The sequence below is a fragment of the Dipodomys merriami genome, unplaced genomic scaffold (genome assembly GCF_024711535.1).
Source record: "Dipodomys merriami isolate MVZ:Mamm:240054 unplaced genomic scaffold, mDipMer1.0.p SCAF_17, whole genome shotgun sequence".
NCBI classification, from domain to species: domain Eukaryota; kingdom Metazoa; phylum Chordata; class Mammalia; order Rodentia; family Heteromyidae; genus Dipodomys; species Dipodomys merriami.
In genome coordinates this window covers 6987279-7013448 of record NW_027203048.1, presented here as the reverse complement: position 1 = coordinate 7013448, position 26170 = coordinate 6987279, and the positions used below count along the sequence as shown (strand labels likewise).

The following is a 26170-nucleotide window of genomic DNA, read 5'->3' as shown; positions in this document are numbered from 1 at the left end:
TGCCCTGAAGGCAATTTCTAGGGCTAGTCTTGGGTCCTTGGAGCAGCAACTAAAACCACAGTATGCCTCAGGAGCCTTACCCATAAGACACACTTTCCGTTAGGCTTGGAGGAGACCAGGGACATGAGGAAACTCACCGATGCGGCAAACCCCACACACTGATGCCTCTGAGGACCTTTGAAGGTCTCAGGGAACTTTTGTTGCCAAGCTGCGCACACTCTTATTTCACTCATTCAATAGCATGTAATTGGCATGTCACCAATTAAATACCCTGCGAGTGAGACAAGGATAGAGACTTTGTGGATCAAGTCCATGGTACCTTCTGGAAAGGTTGAGGTCCACTCCAGGGAGGCCATGACTCTGGGGGAAACACAGTGGAGAAGGTATTGGCCTGGTCCTACAGGAAGGCAGGACTTCCTCTGCCCACCTCATGTCCAGATAGGACACCAAAAGTCTTACCTTGGTGGTGACCGCGGATGCCGAGCTGGCCACGAGGCTGGTGATGGCCTCGCTGCTGCCGGTGGTGCACGGTGCAGGGGCCGTAGCCGGTGTGGGCAGCCGGGAGGGCACCACGGGCAGTGGCAGGAGGCCCGGCCGAGCACTGAGGCTGCTGGCTGTGCCACCCCCGGCTCCTGAGGTGACACTGCAGATGCTGGTGGTCCCATGGGTCCCATTGACACTCCACTCACGACGGTCCCAGCCTACCCGGTAATCTCTTTCAAAGCGACTGTGATGCCGGGACATCTCGGTGGGCCGAGGCAGCTTCTCACAGGGAAACAGAGCCCGGACCTGCTGGCATAGAGCAGAGAGAATAAAGGTTTAGATAACAGCAGCCCTGCTAGGGTGCAGGAAGGTACCTACCATCTCTCCAAGCCCCCCTGCTCTGGGTTCCATAATGGGCTTTCAAATACAAGTTCCTTTCAGGATCAGAGCAAGCCTGTAAGCCTGGCTCATTCATCAGCTCCACTTCACAGATAAGGAAGAAATGATCTGCTCAGGATCATGTGGCAAAAAGTGTAGGAGGCAGGATTTGAGCCCAGTTTAGTGGGTTTTGTTCTGCCAAAGACAACCATCTCAGTTATGGTAAATGACAGCCATCTAAATGATGGTTCATGCCTGTCTCCTCCCATCCCCACTGTGAAAAAATATCCCGTGGACCCCTCTGGCCATGCCTTCTCCAACCACGGGTTACATGATTCAGGAGACCCCTGTAAAATAGACACAGCCTTGACAGACATCTCATTTGCTCCTTCCAGTACTTGTGATATGGCGTGGCACAGATAGTTCCCTGCTTATGTTCAAGGGAACTCACCAAGAATAAGGTGATCCCCAAGGATGGGAAATAGAACAAGGCGAGGATGTCTTGCCTCCAGACCCTAGCCTCTGAAAGCTGCCAGCTTCTAGGAATTGAATTCTTCCTCATAACCTCAACCCTACTAGTATTCCATCTTGGGCACCAGAATCTGTATAGTATACCCTGACCTCTGTTTCCCAGGCCATCTTTCAAATGGCCTTCCTAGTATCTGAACAGAAGGCCCTGCAGGGTTGTCATGGAGACCTAGACACACCATGGTATTGGAAGGGCCTTCTGAGTCACCGAAGATTGCATCTTGCTCTCAGCACCACCACGATGTGGCTGGCTCCTCTCCAGGGAGGGCGTGGCTACCCAAGTCAGGAAAGAGGGAAAGGCAGGAAGAAGAGGCTGTTTTTGTTGCAGAAAGGATGGAGAAGTTGTAGCTTAGGTACCACGTGGCTCCATTCTATTTCTCAATCACTTTCAGTCTAGGGTTTTAAAGTATATACATAAAGCCAGACTCTCCTCCAACCTTTTTAACCTACCACAGTTGTCTGCTACTACTGTCATGGAGTAAGAGCCTTGACCACCCAAGCAAAAGGCCACCATGCTCTGCTTGTGGCTGGCCTGGCTCTGGCTGCCCCCTCTGCCAGGTGCATGAAGCAGACCTGAGTCCAACCTGAAGCCCGAAGCTGAGCCCATGGCCCACCTGAGGTAGAGATGAGCCTCACCCTCAAAGCTAGATGTGGGCTCTCTGTGTTCACTGCTAGGCTTCCTGGCTAATATGATGTCACAAAACTTCTTGTAAAAATGTCTTGTCAATATCACATGGTGAAAAAGTGAAAATCTGTTTCTCCTCTCCCCCCATGCCCTTCATACACTTTTTCCTCCAGTCTGCTCTGGACTCTGCGTAGCCCTGACTGCACCCACACTGGGGCACTTGCTCTGAGGTCATGGGCAATGCATTTGTTAAATCCAATGTACGCTCATGCCCCATGTCCCACTTGGCTTCCCTTACATGCTGTGGTGAGCCCATCTCTGTGGCCACTGTGACACACTGCTTATGCCCAGCCTTTAAAGCTGGAGCTCCCTGGTGCTCCACAATTTCCCCTTCTCCTCACTCCCTAAGCATTCTCTGAGGGACCTCATCCAACACCTACTTCTTAACATTTCCGGTTAACATCTCCCTACCATCCTACAGCCTGCTCTACACCGTCGCCTGGCTGTTCCCCAGGTACCGAAGTGCCACATGTCCCTAAATGAACTTCTTGTTCTGTTGCCCAAATGCACATCCTTAGGAATTCTCTGCCTCAGAGATGGCTGCTGTTTCCCCATCTCTGCCTCTATTCGACAGCAGAGTCTTAGACCATATTGCTCAAGTGGGTCTCAAACCCACCTCTATCTACATGGCTACTTCCTTCTTTCACTGTCTTCCCATCAACTACTTTGATTCCTTTTCCTGCCCTCATTCTTGCCCTTCTTGTTCATTCTCCACCTGCCACCTATTTGCTTTTTTTTTTTTTTTTTTTTTTTTTTTTTAAAGCACAAATCTGATCGTGGTAGTTGGTTAAAATTCCATTCTTCATGATAAAGTCCTAACTCATCCCAGTGGCCCAGAAGCCCTGGAGGGACTGGGCCGGCTCGTTCTTCTAGCTTCCCCCTCTCACTCACCACATCCCAGAGGCGACACTCACTTACTCCAAACACTCATGGATTCTGAAGGCCTCATGGCCTCTCAATTCAGGGCCCACACTAACATTACTCCTTTGGTAGGAATGGCTTTTGACCCTCTCACTAGCTAAGACCTATCTTCTATGAGCTGGCATTGTACTACCTCTTTCTGGAGATGACAAGAACTCTATGTCTGGCAGGATATCCAAAGCCCACCTCTCAGTGGCCAGCACCCATAGTTATCATATGTCTGCCATCTCAAGACAAAGGTCCAAGTCCTTGTTATCTTGGCAACCCCAGCATGCAGCCTAGAGTCACGTAAGGAATTTTAGTATATTTGTATTTCTTAATTGCTGGACATTTCTAGAAAGAACAAACACATTAGGACATAAGACAACTGAATCCTTGAGTTTTCTTCCCCCCCCCCTTTTTTTTTTTTGTTGCTCATGGGGCTTGGACTGTTGAACTCAGGGCCTTGGCACTGTCCCTGAGCTTTTGGACTTAGGGCTAGCACTCTACCCACTTTGAGCCACAGCACCACTTCCAGTTTTCTAGTGGTTAATCAGAGATAAAGAGTTTCACAGGCCTTCCTGCCCAGGCTGGCTTCGAACCATGATCCTCAGATCTTATCCGCCTGAATAGTTAGGATTACAGTCACTGGCTAATCCTTGAGGGTTCTGACTGGCAATTTTTTGGAGGTACTGAAAGAAGATGACCTAACTTCCAAGCTGGAAGGACTTCAGCCTCTAAGGAAAGCTATCGGAATATCTACATGGTGAACTGGACCTTGTAGCTCAGGGTCTGGTCTCTCAAGTACCTGCCAAGGCAGGATTCTTGCTAATGGTCACTGCCTCAGGGCACTTCTTCCCTAGGCTGACTCCAATGTGGACAAAGACTATGCTATATATTCTCCACACTGCGTTCTTTTTCCTACCACCCAAGGATCATCTCTCCCAGCTATCTCCCAGACAAGGGTCTGGCAGATAGAAAGTAGGGAGGTGATGGAGATGGCTTCTAGATCTATTAAGAAGGAGCAGAAATAGAAATGGAGAGGGAAGATGGGGACGGGAGTAAGAAAGAAATGGGGGGGGGGTGACTATGTCATGGAAATGTCATGACAAAATCCTTTACTATGTACAAATCAGTATGCACCAATGAAAAACATAAATGAAACAGAAACATCCTCTATGACCCTGTAGTTTGCTTCACAACCTTGACAACCGTGGAGATCACGTGTTCCAGAGGGTGCAGCTGCTCCTGGAAAAGGCTGCCTCAACTGTGTCAAGATTTGGGAGATTAGAATTTAAATCTTTATTGTGCTAAGGCACTGTAGTGGCTAGACAACCTGTTACCACAGTGTAACCTAACCTTGCCTGACTGATACACTCAATCAGTTCCTATATTCCAACAAAGCAACACAGCCTCATGTATTCTCAGAGAAATCATCTCTTCCCAGCTGACCTGAGATGACCAATGCCTGCGTAATATAAGACGTGCCTAAAGCTAGCAGAACAGCTTGGGACCAGACTAAATAAAGCCTCCCATGCCAATACAGCCTCTCAGCTGACTGCCTTAGGGATCCCCTACTGAGCCCCTCGAATCTCCATCTTACAGTTCCAGAAAGAAAAGCCTGCCCCTCAAACCTGCCATCTTTAAACTACAGCCATCTCTCCCAGCCTCCTTGTAAAGCGAGAGAAGAGGTGGAGACTCAGGCAGCTGGAGGCCACACAATCTGGTTTCAGTCTCATTAAGTGTATTCAAAACAAAGGTCAACTATTTGCATGCAAGCGTTCGGGTCAGACCTCATTCCTCAGTTTAATTTTCCCTTTTAGACGAATGAAAGAAATGTGTCACACAGTTTACTCTGAGCGAGACGGCAATATGCCAGCTCCTGAGGTGGCAACTTAAGTATTTCCTGCTGGGCTCAGAGCCAGTGTGTCACAGAGGCCCCGTGTGCACACACGTGTGCCTGAGTGGCGCTGCAGGAGACACAGGAAGTGCACGTGCAGCGGAAGGAGGCCCTGAATGGACGAGGTGTCAGCAGTCCAGACTGGTCAAACAATTACAGACAAAACACAGCAAAATGCTTCCTTATTGTGGGAGCGCCCTTTCCTGGCAGGCTGCCCATGAACTGGCAGAGCCTGGCACGAGGCCCTGTACCACGAAGGGAGGGTATGAGCAGCAGTCATTCCTCGGTATGGAGGGGATAGTTACTAGAATTCAGGCTTCTTGTCTGACAGAGGAGTTTCTTGCCAGGGCCTGTATGGATGCCACCCCATGTGACGATTAAAGCTCAGGAGTCGAGGAATCTTAGACTGGGAGCGGGGGTGGGGGGTGGGGGGTGGGGGGAGTGGGGGGGGGTGGAGGCAGGTCATGCTGAGGTCTGTTTGTTGAACTGTCCAGAGGATGCTGGAGTAGAAGAGAGGTGGGAAAAGGACTGGACCTTAGTCCATGCTTGTTTGCATACTCTTCCATGACCTCATATACGTAACCTTTACGAGGGCCCTTGTGGCTACTTCTCAGTGCCTGGTTCAATTCCAGAGCTGTTAGAGCTCCACTTCTGCCCACAGCTTGGTCAGTTCAGACCTTGGATTTTCCATTCCCTTCTCTTTGGATACACCTCCTCTTCTCCAGGGGTGGTGAAGGAAGCAGGAGGTCTTTTGGCACAAATGGGACACACAGGAAGAATGGGATTCACACCCACCAAGATATGATCTGATAGGCCAAAGGCTGCTCTCAATGAATGTCTAGTTATTGGTAGAACTACAACTCAGGCTTGAGTTCCAAACTGCTATGGTGACCTTAATACACACAGGCATACCTCAAACCTGAGGACAAAGCTCCTAGTGTCCCAAAACACAGCAATGGTATACTGACTAGTTTTAGGGAAAGTTGTAATGTGAAGCTTGACTTCTTGATTCACATGATCCCTCTGAAGTACCCCAGAAGCTGCAGTTTGGGTGTGCCTATTAGCATACAGAACCCTATGGGAAGGGTCTCCTTCCTTTCTACTTCTTAGGAGAGGAGGAAGGATCTTCCTGCTGCTTCCCAACCCTGAGAGATGAGTTAGAGACTCCCCTATTGGCTCGCTCATTCCCAGCAAGTGTTCTGTACCTGAGGGGCAGGCATTGACTTGGGACCTCCACAAGTGTACTTCCTTTCAGGGTCTTGCTCATCAGGAGTGAGTGGAAATGAGAGGCTTCCCTTCCTGCTGGCAGAAAGGAGTGATTTCTCTGGTGGTCAGCAATGCTAGCGGCCAGAGTGCCTGGTACGTTCAAGAATGAAGGAGGAATCATCTGCCTCCGAGGCTTGTTCATTCCAGTGCAGAGCAGGAGACGACCCTCAAAGATTGAACCAGGAAGACAAGGCAATCCTGGCCCTCTCAAGCCTTCTCCCACTGCCTTTTCCCTCGCCAGTCCCTTCATAACTCTGCCTACCCTCTTCATTTGCAAAATGGGGATGAGCAACCCTACCCGCCCCCAGGACCATTGTACAGATCAAGCTGTGGTTCCTCTACACATGAGAAAGCGCCTGGTCGCCGAGTAGTGGCCGTATCCTACAGTTCAGGTGGAGCAGAGGCCTGAAACCTCAAGGCCAGCAGGGACTGGAAGCTTTCTGCTGTGAGAACACAGGAGACAGTCAACTTGAGGCTGTGTGGTGTCTGTAGACACACAAAACTACTGAGACCCTTTGTGCTAGGCAGATGAAGCCTGGTTTGCTATTCTCACCCAGAAGCCCTGAGAGACAACAGAATGAGGGTGGGACGAAGATCATCCTCAGCTTACATCCATGTTAGGGTCCTGTATCACTAGCTCTGGGACCTATTTTGATGGATGAGCCTGTCCCTCAGCTCAGGAGTGTCACAGTGGCCTTAGGCCCAATTTTAAGCAAGACTTAGACTATCCAGGGCCTGAAGATGGTCCAACAAGGGCAATCTACAGACATCTAGGCTCAGCCTTGGCACCTAGGCACCTAAGACACAGCTTTGATTTTTCACCAGCTGGTTGTAGAGCTCTGTCTCCTGGACAGTTGCTAGACACAAGACAAGCAGCCCTGCTGCACAGACTTGTCTGGAAAACCATCCACATGAATAATTCCTCAACAAATAATTAAGAATCACCATGTGCTGCAGTGTGTTGGTGTCATCCACGTGGGGCTGAAGCCCAGGGGGTAGTGTCAGGTGTCCATGGCACTGGCCACCGAGAGTCTCTGCTCACAATCAGGAAGCTGTGACTGTCTAAACACCCAGGCAGGATGTCCATGGTCTGTGTCCAGTGGCACACTGTGTGTTCTGTCTGCTGGCGCTGGCCCATGCGTATTAACATGCGCTGTGTGTCCACATTGCACATAGGATCACAGGTGGCTAATGACCCTTTCCTCGTTCTTATCATTAAGGCATGCTGAAGGAGTGGGCTGCTGGCTGCGAGGGCCCCGAAGGCGTGATTAATCCACAGGAAGGCAGGGAGCCCGAGCTGCCTCCAGACAGGGGAGCTGAGGTGGCTGGCTGAGGAATGAGCCGCGGACGTCCGGGCCCGATTGGAAAATGGATGATTGCCTCATTTGGGGGAGACGTGCTGCCAAGTCAATTGGAACAGCCTGTGCCCATCTTTATTATTTTCGTTTCCCTCTCTGCATCTTTTAGCCTTTCTTCTGGAACAAAATACTACACAGCAGCCAGAACACCATCTTGGCAAAAGCAACACAAAGGAATTCTCTGGGTGCCTCTGGAGAAGCCAGCTTGGCCAGGACATGACATGGATATTGGTAGGAGCTGGGGATGCCCTTGGGAAATGCCTCTCTGTATCTGGGGGTTGATGCACCCCCTAGTGAGCTGCATCCTCCCTGACTGAGCCCCCAGGTAATACTGAGGATTAAATTCTCGCTGGGGCTGAGAGCCCTCACCCTCATGCCTCCTCTGACCAGCGCTCTCTCTCTCTCTCTCTGTGTCTCTCTCCGTCTCTCTCTGAGGTAGAGGCCAGACTTGCTTCAGCAACGGATGAGCATGCTTCATTCCCATGTGAGTTTTGGTCCTGCCCCTGAGATCAGGTCACTTATCCCTCCTCTGTTTCCTCCCCTGCCACTGATGGAGCAGAGGGCTGAGCACCCAGAGGTAGAAAACAGGAAACACTTTCCAGCATAGAGCACTAGGCTGGGTGTAGGTGAATGGATTTACCAAGGCCTGTGCCCTTACACAGCTTAGACAAGGACCGGTGCCATAGCTTGTATATTACCTGCCACACTCCAATCCTGGCACTGCACACTGTCCTAAGCATGAAGTATCTTCCATGGGGAGGAAATATGGACATAAAATGTATGGGTCATGGGTATCCAGTGTGGGTGCCTATTTGGGACAAGCTCCGTGTTCAAAGGCTTTCAGCCAGCCTAAGCCAATGGAGCTGTGAGGCCATTTTATAGACTGATGCCAGTCTCCCCCAATTCTTCTTCAGAATAAGCAAACTGAGGGGTGGTTGTATTTTTAATTCTTACCTTAAAATATAAGGGCCCCAGCTGAACAAAACCTGGTATTATTGTCATAGCTCACCTCTACTCTGAAAGAGTCCTTCCTTCCCACCTTGCTTTGTTTAGCCATTAAGGACCCTGTGTGACCTCCCCTCTGCTCTGATGATCACCTGCTACCTCACTATCAGGCAGGTTCCATTCACCAAGGACCAGTGTAAAGACTGCCCAGCTCAGCACCAGGCTGTGATGGCTTGGCCCAGCCCTGTGGCTTAGCAGCCAGAAGGTTTCATGGTCTGAACCCAGCTAAGCAGCTTTCCCAGGCCTGCCTTGCTGGGTAGTGGGGAACTGGGGAGAGTCAGGGATGTCTCAGATCCAATTAGAAACCAGAATCTTGACCTCTGATCTCCACTTCCACCTCTGAACCCCAGGTGGCATGAATCTCTGTAATAGACAGCTTTGGGGTGTCATCTTTACTGTTTAAAGACAAGAGAGCCTGCTTTTTCTGATGTCACTAAGCCTGCATGAATTTCACAAATCTCAGTCATGCAAAGCTCTGAGGAAAATACAATCCTGTGAGCTCAGATCTCTCAGTAGTGGGTGTCAGGTATGACAAGCACCAGGAAATGGGAAGGGAGTGGTGTATTAAATATCCAGTAGGGGTCATTACTACCAACAGTTTGACCTTACGGTTCTTCTGCTCTAATTTTTCACATAGATCCTATTTTTTTAACTGCTTAATTTAGGTATGACTGACATACAAAGAGCTGTAGATATTTAATGTGCGCAACTTGTTGTATTTGAAGATGAATGTGCAGCTCTGAAACCATTAAGCTATCATGGCTATGCATGTTACAAATCTATCCATCACCTGGAAAGTGGCCAGTGCCTCCTTTATTTTTCATGGTAAAAGCTTGTGAATGAAGAATCCTTGGTACACAATATACAGTTATGTGGGAGAAATGAAATCTGTAGATCTACTATGACATAGGACCTGTGAGAAAACACAGAGATCTGTACGTGCTCAGAGAAGAAAGTGACCTCTCTACACAATTTCTTTCAAAGCCCTCCCGCCATTTCCTTCACAGCATCCTGACAGTAGAGGCAGGGAAGCACTGACCTCAGAAGTTTATGGGGGGGTGGGGGAGGACAGGAGCCTCAGTCCTTACTCCTCAAAGAGTGGTTGGTGGTGCTTCTTAGAAATGCAGAATCTCAGGCCTGTCCCAGTGGGAATCTACCTTTTAACAGGTTATAATCTGCACATACTAGCCTAAGATCCATTTAGGTTAGTGGGCTCATGCTTGGCCCTAGGATCAGGCATCAATACCCTGGATGGCTAGCAGAAGTGTGTGGGGGAGGTAGGGGTATTTTTGGGAAAAACCCATATTCCATAATTACAGGGCTTAATACATGACCTAAAATGACAAATGTTCAAAATGCTTTTCTGATGATAGGTTTCAGGAAAAATGCCACCGATTCCTTTTCTGGGCCCAATTTTTCACACGAAAAGCAATCTCCCTGCCTTGAAAAAAGGCCATACCCAGTGCCCGTTTCAGATGAACAATATTAAAAGAACAAGCCTCCCCATTCCCGCCCTTCTCTTGTACACCTTTGCTTCAAGAAATGCTGGCTGTGGGTTTTGATGCAGTGATTTTTTTTTTTCCAAAAAAGCACACATGATTCAAAGACTTTTCTCATGGGACTAATTGACTAGGCATTTGTTCTATTGCTCCTGGTGTAAATCATTATAATGGTGATAATGAAAAATAAAAAAGATATTGGAAATGACAGTTGGCAACATAATATCAGCATAAACTGAGGGGAGGCGTGTATAAATTAGGAGCTCGTAAACATCAGGATCGATGAGCGCTCGAGCTATGGCGGGTCTGGTTGGATCGCTTACAGGAAGATTAGCCAGAGTTATCATTATGAATAATCATCCTGGCTCTTTCTGGTTCCTTGTTCTTGTGGCTCCATGGAGAATGGAAACCTGAAAATTGGAGCCCTCTTCCCCCATAGACCTGCAAAACCCACAGATCGAAGCCTCTAGAGCTGGATTCTGCAGTAATGTCTCTCCTCTAAGCAGGCCTCCCACTCGCTCCGGGCCGCCTCTCAGGCATGCCTGATTATTCTGAATCTTGCAGAACTGACTAATTCAAGAAGCTCGCTGCTTCACAGGAAATGGTGTTCGTCAGTGACCCAGGCTGATGAATGGATCCTACTTGGTGCCTGGAGCCAGACCCAGCAGCCAGTTGCAGAGAAGAAAGACGGATGCGTGTGCTCTATTTGGCTGCCAAAAATGCTCTTGCAATTTGCTTTCTTCTAGACAAGAGTCTATTCAAAAGTCTATTTGGAAACATTAGGGAACGGCTGTCACATGGCCGGCAGATCATACTGCCTGTGACAGGATATTATCTTCCTTGGGAGAGACTCAACTGCTCTTTTATTTCACCAAGTAACTAGCGTCTGGGCTGATGGCTGCAGAATTGCTCTGAGGGCTGGGGACATTAAAATCCCTGTCCAGAGCGAATGTGGAACCGACAGCCACTTCAGCACGCAGGATTTGTGGAACCTTCAGCTGAGTTAAGTGCAGGCGCCCAGCTTTCTGAGCTCATCACTGGTGGGGATGGGGTGGGGGGAGGATTCCTGCTTATCCAGGCCTCTTCCTGGAAAACTACAACATAGCTGGGTTTATCTTCTGATGCTCCACTTCACGAGTCAAGACTTTGTGTGCCCCTTTTCCTTCCCATGAGAATCCCTTGACACTATAAATCTACAAGTAAACACAATGGATAGTAGAAGACAAAAAATTTCACCGAGACATGATAAATTGAACAGGACTCTAAATATTCACACAGTGAGACCAAAGGAGAATATTCTTAGGAGAGGATCACAAGGGCTCAATAGTTATGTGCATAAGATCATATAAAATGATGCTTATTGAAATGTACTCCAAGAAATGGAAACGAGTTTTTTTTTTTAAATTTTACTTTTTGTGGGGTTTTCCAAAAAAAATTCCCCCTTTTTGTTGCTGATTTTGCTTTTTGTACCTTTTGTCTTATATGTAAGTTCATCTAATTTGGGGAGCGTAAGGGGAAGCACAGAAATGGTGGGACAAAAGGTGAACTAATTCAGCAGTGATACTCAATAGACACTATGTTGAATATGAATTATACCACTTGTGGCAGGGGAGGAAACCCCGCTGGAAGGGGGAGACTAGGAGAAAACCAGGGAAGAAGAGGGGACACTGTTTAAAAAGAAATGTACTCACTACCTGACCTGTGTAACTGTCACCCCTCTGCACATTAACTTTACAATAAAAAAATTTTTTTAAAGAAGAAAATCCCTAGTAATGTCCTTATTTGATATACACTCTTTGCTTTGCTCACTGAGTCACAGTGCAGGCACTGTCCACACTTCCTTCCTTGGTGGTGTGGCTCAGTACAGGACACTGAGGGCAGGTAACAAAAGAGAGATGACTGGCTCCTGCCTACAGGGATGGGGCTGCTCAGGAGACTGCAAGTAGAATCCTAGAAACACAGCAGCCCTGGGATACTTGGAAAGAAGCAGGCTATCTGAGTCAAGTGGAACCCCAGGCCAGCTTCTTGGTGCTCCATTTACTTCAAAGAAAAACCTGTGTCTTGTTTAGAGTGTAAAGGGGTGTGGAGGATGAAATTGTACTGTGGTAAAGGGTAGAAGACACAGCTTCCCCCCATCCACAGCCCTCATAAGGCTGCCACTTTGATGGTGGGAGTCACAGGCCCACAACACTCCAGGATCAGCAGCAAGTCCCAGGAAAGAGGAGTTTGGGGCCACCGGGAGAGATATTGGTCCCTTGTCCTGACCCCTCATTTCGCCTACCTTCCTGCCAACCTCAAGACACAGTACCAGGCTTGGCTCAGACCACAGAGCCTTCTTTATCTTCACCTTGGGAGCTGCCACCCTATCTCAATGTACTTGCTTCAGATTTTCATTGTCTTGATTCAATGCCTGTGTTTTTTAATTTTTTTTTTAAAAGAAGAAGAAAGAAAAGCAGCAGCCCAGACCAGAGGGCAGCCTGTTGCGAGGTGGTGTGCTTTATCACCACCCAAGCATGCAAACGAGGCAGCCTCTGTTGACAAGTTCACATCTCCAGTGCAGAGCTGGCTGTTTGAACAGCTTGTGTGCAGTAATTGAAACATAGATTTTTGTTGCCTTTCTGTTTATTTTTAGATTAACCAAGCAGGGATACTTGGCTTTTAGGCTGCCACTTCCACCCTGCCAGGCAGCCCCCTGGGACTGCTGGTCCCATTCATGCCAGAAAGACCAGTGCCATGCCCTCAGGGTCCACTCCTCCTGGATTGTCCTATACTGACTTTGAGCAGGACTGCCTTTACCATGGCTCCCAGGGCCTGAAGCAGGGAAGTTAAGGAATGCTGAGTAGCAGCAGGCTGTTCTTCAGTTTCCAGTCTCTGAAATGTCCCCTTCCCTGCCTTGTTGGGCATTCAGTGCAGCTCTGATAGGCAGGCCAGTCAGGGATTAGCTACTCCTTTGGCTATGGCAATGGTTGAGGTATAAAGTACTAGAGCAGAGATAAGGTCAGACCTAGACTAACCAATGTCTGGAATTGGGAGTTCTAACAAAGTATGAGGCCATGGTGCGGAGAAGGTTCAGTTCAGCTTTCTATTTTGGTTATTTTCAAACCACAGTTGTCCCAGCAGCTTGGATATGTGAGTGGCCTATGATGATGAACAGCCTTTGCCAGATCTAAGTGGCTAAAGCAACAATGTTGTTCTTGCTGTGACACATAGTTGGTCAGCAGGCCCCATTGCAGGTCATTCTCTCTTCAGAGCCCCAGAGGGGTACTGCTGACCACTGAGGCCAAGAGATAAAGTAGGGATATGGGTCCTTTCTGCTCTCATGACATTGGCCAAAGCAAGTGACTTTGCTACATCTGATGCAGTGGATGGGAAGTAAAAGCCTGTGATGTAGACATTCTGTGATTTGATCTGAATCCCATTGGGCTGGAAGGTCCTTGAAGGAAGAATCTTCTTATCTCATTGTCCACAGGGCTCTGCTCCTGGCTTGGCATACCTCAGGGACTCCACAGAGTTTGCCTGTAAGTAGATCTTGGCTCCATAGCTTAGTGGGTGTGTGTGTGTGGGGGTGGTGGTGATGGGGGGGGGGAGTCCTGAGGGCCAGAGAGTGGTAGCTCTGAGGAGAACTGAGTATCAGTTCAGGGTCCCTGAATGGGTGCAAGAGAGCTAAGGACAGGCCAGATCTCAGCTGCAGCAGCTGTTCTTGGTTCAGTGTGGCCTAGTCTGCAGGCACAAGTGGTCCATTTACAGAGTAGGCCTTACAGCAGGCATCAGAGCAGGCCTGATCCACTGTGTGGGCTTAACAAAGGTGCTGCAGAGTGCTGGCCTCAATTGGGAGGGAGGGAAGAATAGAGGGAGGAAGGGTATCCAAATACAGCTGAGGTCCTTGCCTGAGGCTGGAGGGACTCTGGTGCCAGACCCCAGCCTGGCACCATTAGGATGGCCTTCTGGAGCAGGGATAAAAGAAGTGCAGTATTCCTTGTACATTGGTCTCACATTTCTTGGCCACACAGGAAGTGACACCATGCTGAGTTTTCTTTACTCTGCTGTCCCCGGTCCTCCCTTGCAGAAGGTAGCTGGGGGATCCCACTCTGCCAGCAGAGATGGAGGCCCCACTGCCCTTGCCATGGTTTCTATTCTCCACAACCTTGAGCCTTTACTGGTGTTGGTCTCTCAAGGAAAATTAATAAAGCACAAAGGCTACTTCCCTGAGGACATCAATAGATTTCCAGCTCTGAGAACCTTCACTATGGAGAGTCTGTATTCTACTTTCAATAAACTGGTTGCTTTACAATTCTTCACTACTCCACTGCTTCTTAATACTTGGCCTGGTTTCACTCTGATGGTGGTAGCCACAGTTGAGGAATAGGAAAGAAATGAATTCTCTACAAGTCTCAAAGTGGTCCCTTTGGATCTTGGTCCTGGGAAAGGTAGAGTTCAGGCTGATGGGATCCAAAGTCTCCTGAACTGTACAGGGTCAAGACCCACATGGTTATAGCCAGACTCTCATTTTGCTGTTCTCAGAGCTCTGGAAAATGGGCTGGGTAGTAACATCACCAGTGTGGGGTGGGCAGACTGATGGGCTCCTATTACAGCCCCAAACACCCCAGCCACCCTGCCTCAGCACCAGGACTACTCAGAGGGAACAGTCCGCTTTCCCCAGAGGCGCACACCATCCACAGTGCTATTCCTTCGAGGAAAATTACTCAGGCAGACATTTATTAAAATATAACTGCTCCCAATGAGCCTTTTGGCGGTGGAAATACAGAATAACTCTGAAGCTCCAGCCGTTCCTGAAACCAACGAAGCAGCTTCTAGGCACTATCTGACTTTTAATCTGCGTGTTCTTTCCCACATCTGGAAGGTCTAATGAAATGTTACACTATGAGGAACACGGAAATAAGAAACTTCAGAGGTGAGGGACATATATTTAATTTCTTGCTGTGGTCTGTTATTTGCATAAACCTCAAGGGAATAACCAGTAGGGGAGAGAGAAGGAAAATAACATTATCTATGTATCTAACTGAGGACCAGGCACCATGCTTGAAAAATGACTGCGTTTTTATATTTTAACCCTTGCAAACAGCCCAGGGAGGGATGTTATATTATCATCTCTCAGGATGAAGCCAGTGGAGAGCCCAAGTCTGTGTCTACTTTCTCGGGGACCACATCTGGACCATAAGCTATAGAGCCCTCTGCTTTTGATTCTGCCTGGGCTGTGCTCTTGCAACTATGTGCAAAATGTGTGTGTAAGTGATATGGGTCACATCAGCTCTATTTTTCATTGGCCCACCTCAAGTAGGGACCTGAGAAAGAAAGAAACTCCCTGATGGAGCTGGTACACTCTGGAGTTGTTTGCTCCTGGAGTTCGCATGCTCTGATGCAGGCAGTCTTTTTTTTTTTAGGTGACAAAACAGAGGCTCAGAGAGTTCAAAGTGACTTGTCGCAGGTCACCGAGAGCCTAAATCCAAACCAAACAGGCACTGTCCGAGTGTTAATCTGGTTCCTCCCTGAAGTGTTCCAATGTCAGATGGACACAGCTGTTCTGTGTCCATCTTCCAAATTCAACCTCTTAGAGCTGAACAACCTGTAGTCAGGCCAGACAAGGCTCTATGAGGACCCAGGCTAGAGAATGTCCCTACAGAATGGGTCGTTTTCCTGCCTCCACCCTGGGGAGAGAATGCGGAAGGACATAAGCTGGATGCTGACTTCCTGGAGGACTGAAGATGGCACGTGCTTTGAAGAAAAGGTCAAGTTCAGAAAACAGTAGACTCAGCAATTCCCCAAATAGCCCAACCCTGAGTGCCAGCTGCCCCCACAGTCAGCACCAATCCCATGGAAACTGAACAAGAGCTGGGCAGAGAGAATCAGAGAGAAATGCCCCCATCAGACCTGGCGACAGCCAATGGGCTAATCCCTCCATGGACTTCACCCTCTCATCTGCAGATGCTGCCCTGGGCATCCAATCTTCCAGACGGGCAGTTCTAATGGGACTGAAATAAGTCCTCTAAATGCCTAGTTCATTTTTGTTCCTTAATAAACACATGCACAGAGAAAGATGCAATTAAAGCGAGGTTGGAAAGAGGACTAACCAGAGAAGAAAAGATTGCCAAATTCTGAGAGGCTATTTTAGACAAGAGATTACAGGGATGGAAATTAAAACAAAACAAAAGGAAACACGGCCACCACCCTGGTTGCCCGCCTGAGCCCTTTAGACGCCTTAATTCTGTCTCCCAAGGCCACTGGTGTAACAACAAGGACATAACAACAGGCAGCCCACACCCCACTCCTCCCAGGAGTACTAATTACCTCCCAGGATTAATTCTACAGTTTGTTAGACAGTTCTAGCAGCCACACCAGCACCAGCACAGCCTATGCCAGAAACAAGAGCTTCTGGAAGGAAGACACACCTACTGCTTCCTGGGATCTGGACCAGGGGCCAAAATCCACAAATCCTCTTGCATAAGAAGTCTCCAGTCCTGTTGCTCTCCACTGGGAGCACCAATTATGTGGTTTTCTTGGCTTGGACTTGATTTCTTTCTCTCTCTCTCTTTTTTCCTTAAAGAACACACTTTCAGTTGTGAAGGGCCTGAGTAAGAATGGTGAGTGCACTGTGGCTGAGACCATGAATCCAGGGAGAGTTGTTGATTCTGGCCCAGAATCACCTTCCCTGCTCACATCCACCAGCAGCCAGTGTCCACAGCTCCTATTGTCCCAGTAAAAACAAAGAGATGTACGGCTAAGCTACTACCAGTTGCCCAGCCTACCAGCCAGGCCTGTCTGGGCACTGAGCTCTGTGCCAGGGGCTGTGAGGGCTAGCAGAGGTGAACTGGCCAGACTGGATGCTTGATCTGTCACTTCAGCAACTCATCAGCATGTATATTCTTACAGAAAGCCAATCTTTAGAGTCCCTAATTATAGTCAGGAGTCATGGACTACCCTATCCCAACTTATCCCAAGCACCCGGATGAGACCTTTTGCTTATTTAGCCTTGCAATTCTACGCTTCAATTTCTGCCAAAAGCTGACTCTTGGTAAACTGTGTGGCCACAGCTCTGCTCTAAGCACTAATGCAGGTGATAAACTCCTGGGCACTACTGGCTCAACAGGACACTCTGCCTGGTCTGCTGGGGGTACTTCTCTATGTGTGTATATGAGAGACAGAGGAAGGGGGGGGGAGGGGGGAAGAGAGGGGGCAGGAGGGAGAGCATGCAGGCATGTTCAGCCATAGGAGGAAAAATCCATAATTTTGCCCATTGTGGCAATCTCCAGCTTTAACCTTATCAAGAGTTACTTGTCTTCAAGCCAGGCACTGGTGGCTCATGCCTGTAATTCCAAAGCCACCCAGGCAGGAAAGTCTATGAGACTCTTCTCTACAATTAACCAGCAAAAAACCAGAAGTGGAGCTGAGGCTCTAGTGGTAAAGCACTAGCCTTGATTGAAAACACTAAGAGACAGTGCCCAGGCCTGGAGTTTAAGCCCTAGTACTGGCATGCCTGCAGGTGTGCATGTGTGCGTGCGTGCATGTGTGTGTGTGTGTGAAAAACAGAACACACACGCATGCACATACACACACACACACACACACACACACACACACACACAGTTACTTGTCCTCGCTGAAGGCCTCTGAATGCCCTTCTCTCCCCAGTGATGTTGTGGGGAAGGCAAAGGAAAGGTTGACCTCTCTCCCGAGGCCTCAAGGTATCCAAGGAAGTATGATGGAGGGAGCAGCAGCAGCAGGACCCAGCAAATGAACCTGAGGGCCATTGATGACTCGGAGAGGGAACTTATAGCAAAGACAAAAGCAGAGACACAAGTCAGATTGCAGGAAGGTGACATGGGAGGTTGGATTGTGTGGGATAAAAACAATGTACAATGTACACATGTCAAGTCCCTGCAGAGAACAAGGACTTACAGAGGGAACACCAGCCTGGCCCAGAGCCTGGAGTAGGGGTGTGTGTGTGTGTGTGTGTGTGTGTGTGTGTGTGTGTGTGTGTGTGTGTGTGTGTGTGTGTGTGTGTGTGTGTGTGTGTGTGTGTGTGTGTGTGTGTGTGTGTGTGTGTGTGTGTGTGTGTGTGTGTGTGTGTGTGTGTGTGTTCTGTTTTTCACTATTAGGTAGGAGGTCTGCGAATGTATGCTACATATTTTTTTTTTTTACATCAACTCTACAATAAACAGGATGTAATCTCCTCTGCAAGGGGCCCAGGGATTTCAGACAGATTTTCTTCGTTCTCCTAAAGGCCTGAATGCAATGAACCTTTATGGAGCAAGTTCAGGACTTCAAATTCTGCTTTTGTTTTGAAGTACAAAGGTCAGCAGCCCCTTCCAGCCTGCTGCTCAGGCTTTCTCTCCTCCCAGGGTGTGAACAGAGATCCAGTATGGTTAGTGAGGGGCAGTTACACCTCTCGGAAAAACACATCAAACAAGACTCTGTGCAAAGATGGGAGGGGCTTCCTTTACTCTGCACAATGTGCCCATGGGGCCTAGCATGGTACTGACAGCACCAGCACCCGGCTCCCTGCTGTGCCAAGTACCCAAGTGTCACTCCACATTACAGGCCATGAGCTAACCCACCCTGACAGCCAGGCAGCTTTCTATAGAACATGCTCTAATTTCTGCAGCCTGGAGCCCCGTGGGTCTCCAGGATGGGGTCACCCCAATTATGAGGCTGGGAGTTGCCAGAGCTGTGAAGTACAATTCACCCCTGGGTTGTCAGGTTGAGGCTGCGTGTTGCCTGAGCAAGTCAACATGAGCAAATCAAGTTAACCAGTAGTGTGATTATGTGGTCTTTGTCCTGACAAAAAAAGACCCTGGGTTTTCAGGAAGGACACTTGTCATGTTGAAAGGGGTGTCACTCTGATTCTAAGAAAGGGATTGGTACTGGAGATAGCCTCTGTGGTCTCCTATGCCTTTGTTTTCAGTAACAGAAACTGAATCCTCAAACAGTGCCTCTGACCTATGAGGCTGTCAACATTTAAGGGGACCAGAGGCAGGCTCCAGCCTTGGATTTTTATTGTGGTAAAATATATATAACATAAAATTTACCATCCTGGCCATTTTAAGTGTTCGGTTCAGCAGCATTAAGTGCACTCTCAATATCGCGTAACTGTCACTATCATCCATCTCTAGAACTTTTTCAACTTCCCAGGCAGAAACTCCTTACTCATTAAACAATAACTCCCTGTTCCCAGCACCTGGAAGCCTCATTCTCCTTTCTGTAGAATTTACCTACTGTGGTAGAGCAAGGAAAAAGTGGGGTCATACAAAGCTTATTTTACTCAGCCTAATGTCTTCAAGGGTCATCCATATTCCATTGTAATCCATGAATACACACTTCCTGTCTGTCTGTGTGCTCGTGCTCATGCGCACGTGTGCACGCCGATACTGAGGCATAACATAGAACCTAGGAACCATCCCTTAGCTTCTTTGTTCAAGGCTGGCACTCTATCACGTAAGCTATATCCTGTACTTCTGGTGTTTTGGTGGTTACTTGGAGAGGAGAATCTCACAAACTTTTCTGCCCAGGTTGGTTTTCAACCACAGTTCTCAGATCTCAGCTTCTTGAGTAGCTAGGCTTACAATTGTGAGCCATTGGCACCTGGCTTTTTCCTTTCCTTTTAAGGCTGGATAATATTCTACATTTTGCTCATAGATCCATCTGGGATGAACACTTGTGTTGCGTTTACACACGGGCCATTGTGAAGAATGCAGCTGTGAGCATGGCACACAAATCTGTTAGGGAGCCTTGGGTTTTACATTCATCTGCAGGAGACTGCTAGCAGCTGCTCAAGGCTGGGCTCAGAGGACCTCCAAGGCAGCTAGGTGGAGTACTGCAGAGAGGACAAGGAAGTGCCTACGCACCGAGGTCAGCTCACAACTTACAGGATTACAGTGTCACAAACACAGAGACCATTCTGTCCTTTTCCTCTGGAGCAATCCTGTGACATGCTGTCTTTAGCCACACTTCTCAGTGGTACCTCCCCACAGCAGAGGCAAGCTAGCAGGGTAGCAGAACAGGCCCTTGTGCCCAATCTGTTTGGTCAGGCCACTTTTTTTTTTAATTGGCTAATTTCATGGAGATATTAATACCATTAAGTAACTTAGTATATGAGGTGTATAATTTGATGAGTTCTGATAAATATATGTATCTGCTTAACCAGGACCTCAATAAGGACACAAGACATTTCTATCAGCCCACAACATTCCTTTGTGTCAGGCTGCATTTCTGCAGCCAGGCTCTACGGCTGGCTGGTATGCTGCAGCAGCAACAGGCAGCGGGGCTGCAGAAGCTCTGTGTGTGTGTGTATGTGTGTGTGTGTGTGTGTGTGTTAGGGTTAGGTAGATATGTAAATCCTTGATGTCCTCAGCGCTGAGATACCACAAAAAGCCTGTGTGTGTGTGTGTGTGTGTGTGTGTGTGTGTGTGTGTGTGTGTGTGTGTGTGTGTGTGTGTGTGTGTGTGTGTGTGTGTTAGGGTTAGGTAGATATGTAAATCCTTGATGTCCTCAGCGCTGAGATACCACAAAAAGCCCTTTTTATTTCTAATTCGACAACTGATTAGCTACACATAGAAGCCTGGCAGGGATTGTTTTGGAGCAGCGGATCGCAAAACAGACTATGGGACACCAACTTCACTCAACAACTGGGAAGACATTCCCTCTGCAAGTCAGCTTTGAGCACTCTGTGTGCCAGACACCACGGAGTTGTGTGCTGCTATCACAGGAAGGAGTAAAGACATTAGCTACCGAAAGGTAAGAGGCTCTGTGTGGCTGGGAGGCACTGAGAAGAATAAAAGGAAGGACCTAAGTTAGTATCTTGAAATGCTTCAAATAAACAAATCGTTAAGCTCAGACAATAAGGAGGACTTTGTGGAGTTGAGTTTTCAAACTATCCCTTTAAAAAGAGTGTACCAGTGCTTGCTGCGGTAGCACACATACTAAAAAGAGTGTATCAGGTTCCAATTGAAGGCTGATTGGACACGGTGTGTCAGCCGAGGCATTAAGACATACAATAACTGAACAATCATTTCGCAGTGCCTGCTAGCTATGAGACACTGAGTTAGGTATTGCACATACCTGATTTTGTTTAATAAAAATAAGTGGTGACAATGATGAGTCTCCTACAACCTAAGTTCTATCAGTGCAATGTGGCCAGGTAACTACTCAGGTTTACCAAATGTCACACCTGGAATCCAGCCAAGGTCTAAGGGATCCTGAAGCCCCGGGCTGTCTTAATGTGCTAAACCTTGAAACATCAGGTACCTAAGGCAGCATGGAAATAGGAAATGCCCTGAATGACATTCTAAAACCTGGGGACTTTCAACAGCAAGCAGTTCCTCACTTGGTTCAAATTTCAGTTAAAAGAGTACAAGCAACATCATGTCCTCAAAGAGAGTGCAGTGTAAATTTGGCATCATACTCAAGCATATTTCTCTTTTTTTAATGTCATAGGAAAAGCTCATGTATTTAAAAATGAAGGAAGTAAATTAGTAAAATTGTTTTATTTTCTCTAAAAGCAGTCTGATTTACAGGAGAAAAAAAACCCAACCAGCTCCAAACAGGTACACAACGATTGAGAATATAGCTGGGGGACTTGCAATTAGCATTGCGAGTATCCACGAGCACGGGCAGTGGGTGACTCCAAGGAATTCTGTTCTCTTCATTTCTACAAAAGCCCTGATTATTTTTATCTCAGAGAGAGAGAGAGAGACAGAGAGAGACAGAGAGAGACAGAGAGAGACAGAGACAGACACACAGATACACAGACACACAGAGAGAAGAGGAAGAAAGAGGGAGAAAGAGTGAGAAAGAGAGAAAAAGGGAGAAAGAGAGAAAGACAAAGAGAGAGAACACTCCTGAAACAGTTACAAATATCATCTTCATTCCCTTTACCTCACATAGCCCAAAATGCCCCAGGCCTGTCAGAAGCTTTAAGGTCTCCCTGGCTGCGATCTACCCGTCAATGTTCCCAAGAAGCCCCACAGAAGCTGCACTCACGACCTAGAGCTTCTCGGGTTGCATCAGCTGCTTGGCTCCTGGGAAAGGCTCACGTGACATCACAGGCTCTGAGTCCTGCTGGCCCAAGAGCTTTGAGTCTCCTGGGCACCCTAGCTCAGAGCATTCTGGTCATCTCCCCAAAGTGGAGAAAACAATCTCAGAGAATCCCCTTAAGGAAGTCTTCATTTCTCTAATGCCCTGAAAGGAATTTTCAGAAAGACATCCTGGATCCAAGGTCCCCAAGTAACCTCACAGCTAGCGGCTGGCCTCGTTAGATGGTACAGTTTGTACATGTACAGATCTGTGCATGGGGGGCACGCACACACACACAGAGTTTCTTTGCCGCATTTGGACACCCAGGGCTGTCACAGCATGTACACTTTTTCCTCTCCAAATAACACTATGTACACGGAGGCACTGAGAACTGCCCTGTTTGCTTGGAAACCAACCACCTAAATTCCCAAAAGGGTGGCAATACAGCACCATATAGTCTTCAGTTCAGGGGTCTCTGAGCTTCAGAGACATGGAAGAACCCTCGCCTTTCTCCCCAAGTCTCCTTGCCACCAGCTGGGCCTCTCCTCTCTACCCACATGCACACACAGCTGCAGGGCGGTCTCCTTTCTCAACAAAAGTTCATCTCTCTGCAGTTGGTAGTCTGGAGCCAGGCCAATCCCCCTCTTCCCATGAATGCTCTTCCATTTACCGAGGCCTGCGATGAATAACCTCCTAGCCCTGACCCTTCTCTCCAAGCTGAATTGGGGTAGGAACATGCCTCCTTTTGCCTGATAACCACTGGCTGGCCAACCTACAAGCTTCTACTGTCGTTGGGATCCTCTCCAAATTAAGATAATCCTATAGTACTGCCATTCCTACAGTCCTCTCTTCCCCTCTCTTTCGGTCTCTCTGTCTCTTTGGGTTGTACCGGGAATTGTACTAAAGGCTTCAGGCTTGCTAACTCTTGAGTTATACCCCTGGTCTCTGGTATGGTTCACTCTTGAAGGAAGTGTTTCTGCCTTGAAAGAAAGCAAAAACTTACATTTGAACATCAGAGTGAGAGCAGGTGAAACTGTAGTGATATGCATCCATCTGGGGCCCAGCAGGAGAGATCTGAGTCTTCACTTGGGCACAAAGCAGCTCTGCATGGTGAAAAGGGTGTGTGGCCCATGCCAGTCTGCTGCAGGGCAGGCACCCTGCAAGCTAGAGTGTTTCTCCTCCCTGCCAGTGAGCCACGGCTGCCTGTGTGCTCCAAGAGGAGACCATTACAGGAAGCTAATAGAGTTTTAAATTTGTTTTTAAATTTTATAATGCAATTCATCAAATTCAGTGTCGGAACACAGCACTCATGTTCAGGCTAGGCAGCATATGTCACACCAGCCCTGGCCTCTCCCACCCCTTCCAGAGAGGAAAGGTTAACTCATTAGGTGACTGCGGTCTTGGCCCTGAATACAGAGGGTTCTGGTCTGTCTATGGGGTCATCCTGGGATGGACCAAGGAAAGACTTACAACCAAGGGTGGTCGAGTCTGCCAGTAGGCCTTGTGGCCTTGCTGAGGAACCTTGCTGAGAAGCCACCATCGCATGGCCATTTCAGACCTCCTTTGTTAGGGAGCTGGGGACAAAACCTTGGGCATGGCTGGGAAAGAAAATGGCCGAGCTTTCAGGTGAGGACAGACATCAGCATGTTCCCGCTATCTTCACCCATTAAGGATTTCCTCTAAGGTTGTGTTTAGCTGACCTTAGAATCATTACTGTAACTTGGGATCAGTCACTGCCAAATTGGAAATAAGTGAGATTTATAGGACCCTGGTTTTCTGAAGAACATCTTGGGTATCAGACTTGCAGCAGATTTTCTCTATTACCAACTGCAGTTAGTCTTGCCTTTTCGTAAGTTGTAATAAGTGACATCAGTTATATAGGGAAAGTTCCGGAACAGGCACTGCCAGTGAGTGAAATCTTGTTGGTCCTAGAGCAGGCTACAATAAAACAGCTCTGTCTTGACAGCTCTGACAGCAGGGCCACTGAGAACTCGGTGCTCCAGGAGGGGTGAATGGGGGTCCCCTTGCCCAGCACCATCATTATCAGAGTACAACTGCCAGCCCTTTTACCTGGCAGGAGTCAGTGACACCTACCCTTGGCACAGGACAGGCCCATGCCTGGCACTGGTCTGCTTTGGAAACATCTGAGGCGGCAATAGCCCAACACACCTGTTTTCTGTTTAGAGAACCTAAGGGCAGCCACGCCCTGGCTCCAGATCTCTGGTTCCCAGGTGGCCATGACCTTTGAACACAAATGCTTTGAGGTTCATCTACCGAATGACAAAGAAGAGAAATATCCAGCTAGGTATCTACTTACTGGGCTCCAGAAACAGTCCCAGCTTCCTGTGCACCTGGCTGACCACCAGTGTCAATCTGGGCTTTACACTTATTAAAACAAACCCCAAAGAGAAAGCAAACCTGGGGAGAGGAGAGAAACACTGATCAAGATGCACGATACTTATAAACTGACATATCGAATTAAAACCCCTTTATACACTACTTAATTTTTTTTTTTTAATTAGCTGTTCCTTAAAGCCACACTCCCACTGAATTACTTGTAAGCTCTTGGGAGACTTTTACCCAAGGCCTGTGTCCTTTTAGTCAAGAGCTTGGTGCCCAGAGCTGCAGACCTCTTATTTCTCATTTCCTGCAAGTAGAAAAGCTAAGTGGGTGGGGCAAGAACCTGCTGGGGTCTCTTCTCCTTGAGCAGATTCAGAAACAGATGCTAAGAAGTGGGTGCAGGTGGGATGTGGCGCTGGGCAGGGCAGGGCAGGGCAGGAGGGAAGTGCGTCTTAAGGTAATGGGATAGGAGTTTTTCTGCTTTCCAGCGTTTGCCAGCTTCCAACTTGCTGCTTACTACATTGAAAAATATTCCACACGATGGAAGGACTATTTTCCAAAACAAAATGCTAGTATTCATCAGGAGGCGCGGGCTGTGCAGTGTGAACAATTCACTTTCGTTAAGTACCATATGGCCGCTGGTAGGAAAACGCTAACATGTTTCAACAGTACAGCTGGGGTAGGGCTCCTTTATTCACCGTGCAGATGGCTCTAATTGACATCTCTCCTAAAACAGGTCTCCAGCATTTCTACAGGATCATTAGAGTAATTAGTTATTAAATACCATCACCACTTTTAGAGAGGGGGTCTGATCCTTGGCAACATTCCACCACAATGGAAGAGAAAGACAGTGGAAGAACCCTCGCCTTTCTCTTCCACAGGCTTGCTGGAAGGCTGAGCTAGAGAAGGGCCCGTAGTGGGGCCTGCAAGCTCCTCCTCTTCCTTAGTAGCAAGGGTAGAAGAGGACAAAGACTAAGCAAGTTCAAGAACAACCTCCTGAGAGAACCAGGCAACTGAGCCCTGCACCAGGATTCTGGAGCTGGTCCTGTGTCTTTGTTATCCAAGGCCCTGGTCATCCAGTCTCAGGTTGTCCATCTATGACATAAGGCACATAGCAACTGCCCTCAGTGCTCTGCTGGCCTAAGGTGATGGAATGAAGAACACATGGAAAGGGGGTGAGAAGGTGGCTCAGTGGTAGAGTGCTTGCCTCGCATGCATGAGGCCCTGGGTTTGATTCCTTAGCACCACAAAAGCAGAAAAAGCCAGAAGTGTAGCTGCACTGTATTCTCTCTCTCTCTCTCTCTCTCTCTCTCTCTCTCTCTCTCTCTCTCTCTCTCTCTCTCTCTCTCTCTCTCTCTCTCCCTCTCTCTCTCTCTTTCCCTCTCTCTCTCTCTCTCTCTGTGCTGGGACTGGCAATGGAACTCAGGGCTTTGCCCTCTAATTTGGCTTTTTCATTCAAAGCTAGTTCCCTACCACTTGAGCCAGACCCCTACTTCCAATTTTTTCATGGTTAATTGGAGAGAAGAGAGCCTGGGATGGCTTTCAACTATGATTCTCAGATCTCAGCCTCCTGAGTAGCTAGGATTATAGGCGTAAGCCACCAGTGCCCAGCTGCTAAGGTGGTCTTGAAGATTTGTTGGGGCCTAGTTGAGATGAAGTCCTCGCTATGACACTAGACAAGGGAGATTTCTTCATATGGTACTCTTTGGGGAAGCTGTTCCTACTGGCAGGCCAAGAGGTTTCTCAGGGATGAGAGGCCTGGCCCTGTCACCATGAACCCCAGAGACATGTTTATAGGTGG

At 48.2% G+C, this 26170-nt stretch overlaps 1 protein-coding gene across 7 annotated transcripts in view; it reads right to left on the bottom strand.

Moving 5' to 3' along the window:
* The window catches only part of Klhl29 (kelch like family member 29), a 293879-nt gene that overhangs the window by 135493 nt on the left and 132216 nt on the right, over positions 1-26170 (bottom strand). For 6 of the 7 annotated variants that reach the window (XM_070025077.1, XM_070025073.1, XM_070025078.1 and 3 more), the window contains one exon: positions 460-792. In XM_070025077.1, coding sequence (XP_069881178.1) covers positions 460-744 — 285 coding nt within the window. In that variant the 5' untranslated portion in view covers positions 745-792. The remainder of the gene's footprint in view (positions 1-459; positions 793-26170) is intronic. The other variant, XM_070025075.1, reaches the window with a different exon arrangement.